The 12,305-nt window shown below is 39.8% G+C and overlaps 2 protein-coding genes across 3 annotated transcripts; both read right to left on the bottom strand.

Moving 5' to 3' along the window:
- Positions 1–6,771: 6,771 nt before the first annotated feature.
- On the bottom strand, positions 6,772–9,546 carry LOC104606221 (putative glutathione S-transferase). The gene is made up of 3 exons (XM_010271319.2): positions 8,143–9,546; positions 7,665–7,990; positions 6,772–7,311 (listed from the first exon to the last, which is right to left on the bottom strand). Exons 2-3 carry the CDS (start codon positions 7,809–7,811, stop codon positions 6,955–6,957), a joined length of 504 nt encoding a protein of 167 aa, XP_010269621.2. The 5' UTR covers positions 7,812–7,990; positions 8,143–9,546; the 3' UTR covers positions 6,772–6,954.
- A 162-nt stretch (positions 9,547–9,708) lies between these two features.
- Positions 9,709–11,434, bottom strand: LOC104606094 (putative glutathione S-transferase). 2 transcript variants are annotated; one of them, XM_010271141.3, is made up of 2 exons: positions 11,090–11,434; positions 9,709–10,205 (listed from the first exon to the last, which is right to left on the bottom strand). In XM_010271141.3, exons 1-2 carry the CDS (start codon positions 11,396–11,398, stop codon positions 9,849–9,851), a joined length of 666 nt encoding a protein of 221 aa, XP_010269443.2. In that variant the 5' UTR covers positions 11,399–11,434; the 3' UTR covers positions 9,709–9,848. The 2 variants fall into 2 exon arrangements, with proteins under 2 accessions (XP_010269443.2, XP_088759120.1); XM_088902994.1 differs by having other exon boundaries at positions 9,709–10,201; positions 11,086–11,434.
- Between the last annotated feature and the right edge of the window lie 871 nt (positions 11,435–12,305).

Here is a 12,305-nt window from a genome sequence, read left to right on the forward strand (position 1 = left end):
CCAATTTGGTTGGTTCTGCACTATTCATCGAGCCCTATCGGGATTCAGATGCATCACCCAACATGAAAACAATGGGTAAATTACAAAGACACCCCCCCTCCGTACTATGGGGTCTTTGATTCACTGGTTTGCTGCCAATATCAGTGTGCAATACAATCAGTGTATTGAATGGATTCAATCATTCGAAGCCTCGGTGAAGCCATTCACATTCTCTAGCCGACCGAATGCAGGCAAGGCAGTGAATGACGAATCAGTGCGTAATACAATCCAGTGTATTCGCATGAATCCAGTGTTCATCGCCCATTTCAATGCGCTAAACGGAGGAAGATGAGGAACAGTGTTCAACTGTGGCTTTATAAAATGGATTCACCGAGGCTTCAAATCCAGTGTATTCACATGAATACAGAGGCAAAGGAAGATGATGAACAGTGTCACTGCCCTTTCTTGATATGTTTCCATAAAAGTCATCATATTTTGGTTATTTTATAAAAATATTATTTTTTATTGATATTCAGGGCAAAAAGTTGCCTTTATCTGCTAGAAACCCTTTAAAAAAAGACTCACGATTTGGCTAACCGAATCCTGAGTATTCTTATTCAAAATTGTTGTCGCAACGAGTTTTTGAGAAGTTACTGGGCATTTTGGTAATTTGGATTTAAAAATGGTCAAATCCATTGGACAATGATGATTTTAGGTAAGAAATTGAATGGTGGACATCAATGTTTTCAATATGTTGTTGAACCCGCTGGTCGAACCATTTGAACGATCACCCAACCAAGATTTTGGGTCCGGTCAGTCAAGACCCGTCAAATGGTCGAAAACCATTGGCTTGGTCAAGAGCCGTTTGACCTAGTAGATTCGACCATTGACCTGTTCGACTCAGTGACCTGGTCTAGGGATTGCAATGGGGCAGGTTCAAGGAGGGTTTTGTAAATTCTAGACCCTACCCGCCTCCATAAACCTCCCAACCTGTACCTGCCCCAAAACCCATAGTGGGTTGGATTTAGAGAATCCTAACCCTCCTCGAACATGAAAATGAAAACCCTCCCCGACCCTACCCTCCCCGCATTCAAAGGCAGGGGCGAGTTGGGTTTAAAACCCACATATAATTTCCTATTATTTCTTGTCATATATAAGCAATAAATAATTAAAATAACACAAATGAGCATCAAGATTTCTAATTATTTGATTAAGACATGTAAAAAACACATAAACTAGCAATTATCCTTCACATAAGATTCAAAATATTATTAAATTCAACACCTAGTGACCTAGTACATAATGTTTATATGCATTCCAACAAGCCTAATACCGTATCCTACCCATACACGTACAGGTTGTATAATCCCAAAACCATACCTGCCCCAAAACCCATCATTTAAGCAAAAAAACCCGCCCCATCGCGGGTTGTATACTTAATACATGCAAACTTTTAGAGACCATAACTTTGCACTCCGTTGTCTAATTAGGATGATTTTTTTTGGGTAATTTTTGAGATCTATGTGTCCCAAGGGGCCATAGGCGCCTTTCCCTACAATTTTTGCAAAAAAAACCCTTTTTGGCCTCAAATTGCAATTTTTAAAATTTTTATAAATAAAAAATTAAAAACGAAATTAAAAAACATAAATTAAATATAAAATTATACAAATAACATATCTAAAACATATTTATACATTATTTATTACTAAAAAATATATATTTATACACATACACACACACACACACACACCTGAATCGTTTGACCTAGCCTGTCGAACATGGGAAGAAACATTTTGAAATGTTGTCAAATGATCAAATGACGAAAGGACCAAAACTGACCCGACCAATTTTAATTTGATGAGGTATTGCACAACCAACAAACCCATGCCAATGTCTTTGATATAAATAGGTAAACTAAGAATGTGAGATGCAATTGGTATTGGTGGGGAAACAAAGAAGAAAAAACATACATAAAACAACGACTAGCGATTTATAGAGCTTGAAAATGGCATTGATACATGTTGCCTATTGGATATTAAACCTAAAGTATTGGGTTTTAACACACCTTCTGATGTTGCAGGATCCGGTGCTCCTTGCTAGAGAATAGTATTAGAGTACTCGAGTTGCTTTACTTGGGGTGGGTATTTCGATGCTTAAGTCAGCAAAGAGTATTGGATTCTTAGAAAGCAAGAATGCAAGAGAGTTGTCAGTGCTATATTGTGCATACATTATCTAGAATTTCTCTTAGATCCGAACCCATAGCTGATGATGGAACTAGAATAGATATTTTTTGTTTCCTACTCACACGAGCACATATCCTTGCTTTTCTATCAATCTCTAATTCTGATCTTCCTCCCCAATCTGATATTATGGTGCCAGTATAGACTGAAATTCCGTTATGGTCCAATTCTGAACAGTAATAAATACCAGGGCTTTGCAATATTTGATTGATCACAATTCTGTATATTCCATTAACTAGAGGTTCCTAGGGAATTCACATAACGTGTCAAAGATCATTGGCCCGTCTCGTTTGAAGGTGGTTTTATGCTTGGAGACAAACTCCACATAAAGTAATAACGCTTATTTGGTTACCTCTGAAGCGGGTGGGGAGGGATTCAATTCCGTCGACGTGGTGATGTGATCCCGGAGGAATTGGAGATGATAACCCACTCGTGAGTTGTGAGGGAGGTCGCCCGTCATGTCGTATAGGTTGCCAACCGGGCCTCTGTCAGGTCGGCAGAGGCAGGTGGCCTCTTACGCTGACCTAATACCTTTTAGGGCGTCCATAGGTCGACCTTTTGAGGTGGGTCAAGGAGGTCCGAAGTACTCTTGAAGTCTATGCTTATGTGACGTCGATGTATCGTATGGCGATTCTTGGATGCCACATGTTGTGATGTCACTAGAGGGCCAAATCACCCCTCATCAATTGCCCCCTACTCCCAAGTCGAGGTCGGTTTGGAGAAGGGAGTAGTTCGTCATGGATCCTTGGCTTGAAATTATTGGTTTGGTTGGTTTGTTGTCAACTCGGCCTGCTCTCCCATTCTAGTCTAAAGAGCATGCTAGCACGTGTGGTAGTTTTGAATTTCAAATCAAGTGCATGAATTCGAATTTTGAATTCGCTTTCGGAAGTTGAAATGGCATGCTCCCCTATGGCTTGTTGGATTAAGTGCATTTTGTCCATTGGTTGTGTGCATCCCTTCTCTATATAAATAGGGGGCCCCTTGATGTGTCCCATTTGCACCATGTTGGAGTTTTCTGAAGGGCTGTAGAACAAGAGGTTGAGGAGCTTGAGAAGAATCAGGCAAGGTTGGTCATCCTTTAGGCGAGGTCGATCTTCCTTTTCCCATTAGGGATGGCAATTTTCCCCATCCCTAACGGGGACCCGACTTCCTCGACCTGATAAGGCCGGGGATGGGGATTGTTTTAGCGGGGTGGGGATAGGGATGTGGATTAATAGGTATCCCCAGTCGGGGTCGAGGTTGGGGATGGGGATTGAGGTCCCCGCCCTACCCCGACACCTATTATATATATATATATATTAAATGTTATTTATATTATATATATCAAAACATATTTAAAATGTTATTCATAATTTAAAATTTTTATTTATTTTAAGTAAATTTATTTTAAAAAATATTGTTATTTGAAAACATTTCGTGGATTCGGTTCCCCCATCCTCATTGGGGATCGAGGATGGAGGACAAATTTTATACTCGACAGGGATCGGGAACAGGGATGGGGTTCATTTAAGAATCGGGGTCGGGGACGGGGACAGGGAATATGATCCCCGCCCCGAACCCGCCCATCCTTCGGTGAGTCCCTTCCTTTATATTTAAGTTGTGTCCACAAGCGGGTCAAAGAGGGAGTATTACCAGGCCGCTCGGGATGAGGTGGGGACTTTGGCTCAAGAGTGATGAGGGGTCCCAAAGAGGGACCTTGACCTCTCAACAACATCCAAGGATGAGGTTGGAGTTTGGGCCCAGCGAACTGATTGGGAAAGAAATTGTAGCCTTAATGATGACTTTCCAGATTCCCACTACTTATGGTTATATTTAGCACGGTGAGAGTCAATACCCTTGGAGCCATGGGCCCTTACAACATCTCCCTAGGACAGTTTCACCTGAACTCTATTAGAGAACCAAACTAAGGAAGATCCCGATGTGGTGGACATTGACGATGAAAGCGCCAATCCTAAGTTCACTGACCCCACTTCTCAAACCAGGTCGGACCAGCTTGCTCTGCCAGGAACTTCTTACACACCCCTAGCTCCGTTCCCAAGGGCTCTAGTTCGCATGACCCCAGTTACATCCCGAATTGGAAGGCCACTACTACAAATCGGGTATGGGATCCTCGCAACGCGCTCAAAATGAGTGGTGATATTCTTCTCCCCAAAGACGCCAGGTGTTACAACCACTAGGACACCGGCGAGCTTGGTGCGATGATGTTCTGTCATGCATTATCGGTAAGTGCTTCCATACTTCGAAAGCTCGCTTGTGCATCTATTTCATGCTAATTATTCTCTCCTGTAGGTGAACTTCATGGGCCAAGCTCTATTTCATCGAGCCATCACTTTGGAGCAAAACACTGCAAAGATGAAGGCCGATATGGAGTCCCTTCAGTCTCAGTTAGAGAATGCTCAGCTTGAGGCTCAAGAAGATTGTCGACGATTCCTCAACACATCAACCAGCTTGGCGTGTCTTCTACAATTTCATACTTTTTATTATTTTTGTTAAAATTCTACAAAATAGTCTCATACCCTATTCTGTACTGCCTTATTTTATTTTCTTTATTTCAAAATGTCATTTCTATTATTTTTTAATTACTTTGATCAAATAAATAGTCATTTTACAGTTTCTTGTAAGGCCCCATTGGATTTTCATTTACCAAGGTAAGGTTATCTGAATAAGTGCAATTAGCCATGTTCTTTTATTTCCTAGGGACCTGTGGTTTATTGGAAAAACTAAAAGAACATGAAATTGTTGGTCAATGAGAACTACTTTCCTGTTGACCAACTCCCCCTCCCCTAATTTAGTTGAAAAACAAATGGGGCTAAGGGTTGAGTTAGAGATTCAGCTAAGCTAGGTTGGTTCAGAATCTTTGAAGCACTCCAAATAAGCTAAGTTCAAAAAACGGATTGATAACCAATTTGGGCTCTACAGATTTTTCACCAAATATAGGTTATAGGTTGTCCATGTGGATCCACATTAGAATGCCAGAAGTTGTTGTGGCCTGTGGGAGGGCTGAACTAAAGATTCTGCCAAGTTGGTTTAGTTGCTTATAGATAAGCTAGCAAAATAGACTGAAGTAGAGAGCCCATGCGACCAATTGACAACTAGACAGCTAGACTTGCTCAAAAATCGGGCTTTGGGTTGGGAAAATGGCAATGGGGTGGATTCGAGGTGGGGGTCATATTTCCCATCCCGACCCCAATTTTGGAATAAATCCTTGTCCCCCAATTTCGGATAGGGGTGATCCGAATTAGATCCATTTTAATCGGACCATATGATTCGGCCCGAAACTTGAGATGGGGCAATCGATCCCAGAAAGTATTTGCACCCCTACAATTGGAGCCACAGCTTCATGTGGGGAATATCAATTACAATTTAGGGTCCGTTTGGATCGTAATCGAAATTGGAATTGAAATCAGAACAAAAATCCTTCAGAATTTGAATGGAAATAATTTATTCCCTGTTTGTTTAGTTCAGACAGGAATAGGAATGGTTGTTTAGTTCCGAGAAAGTGTCTGCACCTGCAACCACAGCTGCATGAGGGGAACACCAATGGTCTATTCCCATACGGGTGATCCGAATATTAGATTCATTTTAAGCGAATCGTATGATCCGACCCGAAAACCCGAAATGGGGCATCGATCCGAATCCGATGGAATATAATTTTCATTTGTTTGATGGTTCACCGTCTTTCAATTCTTTGTTTATAAATACGTAGTATACGTAGTTGGTAGAGGCTATTACTTAGCTCAGTCACGTACGATCGTTGTTATCTTGGAATTGGAAGCATTGATCGAGGCAGAAAGAAATGGAAGAGAAGAAGATGTTGTCCATACATGATATTCCTGTTGGATATCGATTTCAGCCAACTGACGAAGAGTTGATCCATTCTTATCTCAGACCCAAGGTTTTGGGTATTGACATGCCTTCAATTGACGTTCAAGATTTTGATGTCTACCGCTCCGAGCCTCAGTTTCTACCTTGTAAGATTTTCTTATTACTTCATTTCTTGTTGGTTTGGCTTCTTTCTTGAAAACAAAACTGGTCTTATAATGGCTACGTGTTTTTCTTTTTAATACCCCATATGCGTAGATCATCTTTCAGTACGTTTCTTGAATTTCTTGTTGACTTCTTTCTCGATCATTGCGTGTTCTTTTTTCCTACGTTAGTGGGCTGAGTTTGGATCGATTATTGATTAAGAGATCATCATGATTTAATTTTATCTTATCTACTCATTTATATTTGATCATAGGCAGTGAGCAACACTATGCTGTTTGGTAAGGTGATTTTAATCACCGTTTTTCATATATGTGCTAACAGATAAACACCACATAGGATATATCAACCGTTGGAGGAAATGGTTCATTAATACTTGAAACACCAAATTTAACCTTTCATACATCGGTGGAATCCTGATTTACGAAACATACCCGATTTTTCAATAAACACCTGAACCAAATAATGAAATGTAAAGGCATTTGTTGAAACACCTATATAGATCCGACGTGATACCGTTTTTTGAAAAACGGCCACAGTTTCAAACTTCCCTTAGAGGGATGTAGACTGACCATCAATTACTGGGTCATCAGCCAGTTATTTATTCTTTTCTGTTGATGGGATAATAAATTTTAGCCTAAAAACAACCAAGAGTCCTCTTTATTATTCACATAGATAAACATAGAGAATGGAGAACATAGAATTAAAGGAACCCATATGAGTTGAGCAGTTGAACTACACAGCACTGTAGTCATGCAGATGCCAGGATCATCTCCCTCTTGCGTTTGAAAAAGGCAAACATCTTCTCAGGATCAGGCAGGTTTTCTTTGATCACACCCACTTCCTTGAAATCATGAATCCATGCATCCAGTCGAGGGAATTTTTGAGCTTCCAACAGCTTCACGCCCCTTGCATCTTCAATCACTCCCAACCAGTGAGCAACAACAAAGAAGGCCAGGTCGACCAATCCAATTGTGTCACCACCCAAAAATTTCTTCTCTCCAAGCCCATGCTCTTCTCTGCTTCTCAGCATTTCCAAGATTTCTTTTTTGGCTTCCTCTTCTTGTTCTTCACCCCTAGAATGGAAGAATTTCCATACGCATATGCCCTACATTAAACAAATAAAACCCCAACACATCAGGCATTATATGCTAATTAATAAAGTCATCCTGGGTCATGAACTCAGGTTAACGTTGCGTTTGGATAAGCGTCAGGCTTTAAACTATTATGTTTTTCTGCTTTCAATCTTTGGGCTGTTGTAAACAAAAATGTGATGACAAGAAGTCTTGGAAGCGTTTTTAAGTTTTTTCTTTGAAGACACAAATTCTGAAAGGTGAACGCAAACTTAGTTTGATCCGATCTCAATAAATTGAAAAGTGAATGTAAGCAGAGCTTGAAAGCTTGCAATTTCAGCTTAATTCATTGCTTTTTAAATGAAGAAGCTAGTATGTATATAATTACCTTGTCCTCGGCAAATTTTGCCCAGAATCGTGCTGTGGCTCTCTCCTGTGCATCTTTGGGTAGTAATGGATGCTCCGGCCATGTCTCGTCGATGTATTCCAGGATAATCATCGACTCTGCAACTGGTTTTCCATTGTGAAGAAGCATAGGGATCTTCTTGTGAACTGGGTTATACTTCAAAAGCAATTCACTCTTGTTGGACAGATCTTCTTCTATGTATTCGTACTCTATCCCCTTCGATTTCAGAGCCCAAATGACTCTGTAAAGAAATGGGATTCACGGGGTTGTTTTTTCTTGTGTTCCAAGCTTCTTTCTTGAAACTTTCCCTGATTGCCAAACAATTTATGAATTCTTTTCAAAGTTTGGTGTGATCGATTTTTGACTGTGGGTGTAGTAGATCTTGGAGTTTGTCTTTTTCTTGGAAATTAAATTATAATATTTAAAAAATTAGAGTGAATAAGTAAAGGAAGATGCTTACCCAGTCCCTGACGTCTGTTGAGGCATATGCCCAAAGCTTGTTTTTGATGGCTTGGATATGCCAAGGACCATTAAAAGGAAGCGCAAAATTCTGGATCTCAGGCCTAATTTGTGTACACTGCAATTTCCTTCGTGGAGAGGGAGAGACCTGACAGATCGAGCTAAGTCCCAAGAGTAGGAGCCAGAGAAGTCTTCATTTTGGGTCTTGACCTTTGTTTTGTTTGCAAGCTAGTCAGCTGCAGAGTTTCCTTCTGGTTCTGGATACGTGTGGTGGTAGATGATAGGTGAAGGCGAGGTGAGGTTTCACAATTTACAATTCTCCACATGAGAGATCGACACTTCTAGGGGTGGACTGATCTATAAAAACCCTTTAATTAATCACCAACAATGAGTCTCCCTAGATGATCCTAGATTTACTGTTCACCTGCAAGGCAAGGGCTTCAAAGGCAGCCTATAGTTCTATAGTTCAACTATTAGAATCGTAAAAGTTCCTAGGTTCCAAATTTTTGTTTTAATGATATGTCCACTAAGGCACAAAGGCACATCTGCCAATCATTGTTCTTGCTCAAAGCATCTAAATTTATTAGGTAAATTATATATAGATACCTTGTACTTTAGGGGTAGTGGCATATAGATATCCATTGCAACATTTGAGTACCTTAAACTCTCAAAAATAGACACTTACCTCCATCCGTTAGTTAATCATTTCATAATGTCAAAAATACCTTTCTCATATATTTTTGAAATCATTCTGTAGAGTAAAATCATCATTAGAGAATGCCGTTGTCGGAAAATTTGAATATGCTATTTGTTGTTCATGTGAAAACGTCACCATGGGGAGACGTTTGGTTACTTGAGAATTACTTGTGAATGATCTCAGAAATACACGATAAGGGTTTATTTTTTTGGCATTATGTAATGCTAAATTGACGGAATACTAATGGATGGACCTATGTGTCTATGTTTTAAAGTTAAGGACATTCAAGTGTTACAATTGAAAGTTTAAGGTACTTATCTATCACTACCCCTAAAGTACAGGATATCTATCTATAATTTACCCAAATTTATTATCCAGATCATGGGCTTTGGGGGTTTTTCACTAGTGCCTAATGAAGTGGTATTGGCATACATACTCCTCTATTCTCGCCAGAGCTTTTGATACTATTTCATGGGAAAATAATTTAAGGTTATTGAAAATTGAATCACTTCTGTTTTTCTAGAGGTACCAAAGCTATTTTTCCCCACAACCAGTCTTGGTTTTCCATATAATTCCAAAACTTCAGTCGTACCCGGTTAACAAGTGTAATGGTAAACTGAAAATTTACGAGAATACTCATTCCAAACCAAAACAGTATAGGGGGGTACTTCCACCCTTGTGCTCAGTTTGGAAAGAGTACAAATATAAATATGTACAGTGCAAATACGTATACAATAATACAAAACATAAGGTTTTACACTCTACAAATTTATATTTGTACTCTTTCAAAACTAAGCCTTAATGGGATTGAATTCAAATTTGAATTTGAACAATGAGATACCGTTTAGAACCCTAATAAGAAATGGGATGTGCCACAATTACATCTCTTATTCAAAATGAAACCTCAAATACACTAAATATATGGGGAGTCCTTATTCAAAGGGAAAAGCCAAAGTAATAGACTAATTAAGGAAAACATAGATGTATGCAACCCATAAATACGGTGAAGATTATGCAGATGCCAAAAGAATTTCTCTCCTGCGTTTGAAAAAAACAAGCATCTTCTCACGATCAGGCAGGTTCTCTTTGATCACACCCACTTGGTTGAAATTGTGAATCCATGCATACAAACGAGGGAAGGTATGAGCTTCCACCAACTTCACTCCTACTATATCCTCCATCACTCCCAACCAGCAAGCAACCCCACCAAAGGCCAGGTCAGCCAATCCAATTGTGTCCCCACCAAAAAACTTCTTCTCTTCAAGCCCACCATATTCTTCTACCATTCTCAGCATTTCCAAGCATTCTTTCCTTGCCTTCTCTTGTTCTTCACCACTGGAACGGAAGAATGTCATAAAACATGCTCCCTGCATAAGAATGGTTATTTGTACATCAGCCACCATTTTCTAAATAAATTCATCTTGTGAGCATGAATTTAGCAGTGCAATTTGGGCGGGCTCGAGTCCGGATCTGCTCCTCGCACCGATCTCATAGCATGTACCAGCCACAAAGATGTTCTCAATACATCTTGGGATGTGGCTGATGAGCGTTTTCTGTGAGAGCAGATCCCAATTCGGCAGGTGATGACTGAGGATTTGTTAAAATTTGAAGGAGCCTGGTCCGAAAGTTAGGGGCATAACTTGGGCAGGCTCAACCCGAGCCTGGACCGACGCAGGCCAGAATTCTTCTCAGGATGGGTTTGGTCTCAAGAGTATGTCTTTTTATTTTTCATAATTTTTGGATTGGGCCCAGGCCTAGCTCATAGGTAGCCCAAACCTGGTCCAACCCTATCCATACCTGAACCTATTTCCACTATATACATGCATTTATGCATATAAAGACATATATGTGCATATATACATACATTTGTACACATGCACATGTATTTATATCAAATTTTAGTTTGGGTTAATTGACCAACCCAAACCCAGTCCAGGCCTGAATCTAACCAAAGTGCATCAAATTTCAGTATAGGTTAAGCCTAGGTTAGACAAATTAGGCTTGCCATCAGGCTCAGTCCGGACTCAGGCCTTGGACCCAATTCTTAAGGTTGGGCCTCAGATTAAAGCTGACGCAGCCCATCTGACTTGCACCCCTTAGTCTGGTTCAAATTTCTATTGCAAGGTGTATATTTGACTAAGGCTCAGCTAATTAGTGCAAGCGGGGATTGAAAACTTGCATTTTCAATTGAACCCTTGTATTCGATTACACTTAAAAACAAGATCTTCAACTACTTATACTTTATACTTGCCTTATCCTCAGCAAATTTTGCCCAAAATCGAGCTGCAGCTCTCTGCTCTGCGTCTTTGGGTAGCAATGGATTCTCCGGCCATGTCTCGTCAATGTATTCCAAGATAACGAGCGACTCCGCAATTGGTTTTCCGTCATGAGCAAGCACAGGGACCTTCTTGTGAACTGGGTTATACTTCAAAAGCAATTCACTCTTGTTGGACAGATCTTCTTCTATGTATTCGTACTCTATCCCCTTCAGTTTCAGAGCCCAAATGACTCTGTAAACATATGGGCTTAACCAAAGGCCAAACAACTTCACTTCTCCCATTTTAAGATATCTTGAGCTGGATACGGATGGCCTTCTAGTTCACTACAGCATTGCTTTATAGTGATTCATGGGGTTACTTTTTCTTGTGTTCCAAGCTTCTTTCTTGAAACTTTCTCTGATTGTGAAATTATTTATGAATTCTTTTCAAAGTTTGGTGTGATCGATTTTTGACTGTGGGTCTAGTTGATCTTGGAGTATTAAATTTGATGTAAATATAATAGTTGGAAATTGATGTTGATTTTTGACTGTGGATTAGAACAAATGGGCGCAGGTTATAATATATTGACGAGGTCGAGTTTCTTTACACTGTGTTTAGAGTAAGTAAAGGAAGATGCTTACCCAGTCCCTGACGTCTGTTGAGGCAGACGTCTTCCAGGGCAGTTTAATTACATGAGAGGAATAACTAAGCCTGAGTTTGAGCTCGACTTGATAATATATATTAAATAATAAAAAACATATTTTGTTTAATATATATATATATATATATATATATATACAATTTTTAAAATACCTTTTTATTGAATAAAAAAAGAAAAAAAATCTCTTTTCAAATTTCTGATTGGGCTTGGGCCCAGGCTTCGGACTTTTATATGAGGGTCGGGTTCAGCGGCGGTGGTGATGTTCTTGGTCTTGGTAGTAATCGCGAGACTATGCAGATTCTTCCCCTCTTCGGCTAGGAGGTCAGACGGTCCTCGGCGGCTGGCTGGCTGGCACGTCGAACTCTGAGGGGTCGGCCCTGTTGAAAATTTAATTTTATCTTATCTACTCATTTATAATTAATTGGGTTGATTGGATATATACTAATAGGGTTCGACTATGATATGGAAAAGATATGATATACAAAAAACAATTGACCAATAAACTGGAATTATAAACGTGGTAGCAAATATGGTGTTATTTATTAAAA

Source organism: Nelumbo nucifera, chromosome 4 (genome assembly GCF_055504915.1).
Source record: "Nelumbo nucifera cultivar China Antique chromosome 4, China Antique-T2T, whole genome shotgun sequence".
Lineage (NCBI taxonomy): Eukaryota > Viridiplantae > Streptophyta > Magnoliopsida > Proteales > Nelumbonaceae > Nelumbo > Nelumbo nucifera.

What these genes read in the sequence shown, in the direction of transcription:
- LOC104606221 (XM_010271319.2), bottom strand. Translation starts at nt 7,811, where the DNA reads ATGCTTCTTCACAATGGAAAACCAGTTGCAGAGTCGATGATTATCCTG. An exon ending in CAAAATTTGCCGAGGACAAG is followed by an intron (nt 7,312 to 7,664) that starts GTAATTATATAC and finishes TGTTTAATGTAG; the next exon opens with GGCATATGCGTATGGAAATT.
- LOC104606094 (XM_010271141.3), bottom strand. Translation starts at nt 11,398, where the DNA reads ATGGGAGAAGTGAAGTTGTTTGGCCTTTGGTTAAGCCCATATGTTTAC. An exon ending in CAAAATTTGCTGAGGATAAG is followed by an intron (nt 10,206 to 11,089) that starts GCAAGTATAAAG and finishes ATTCTTATGCAG; the next exon opens with GGAGCATGTTTTATGACATT.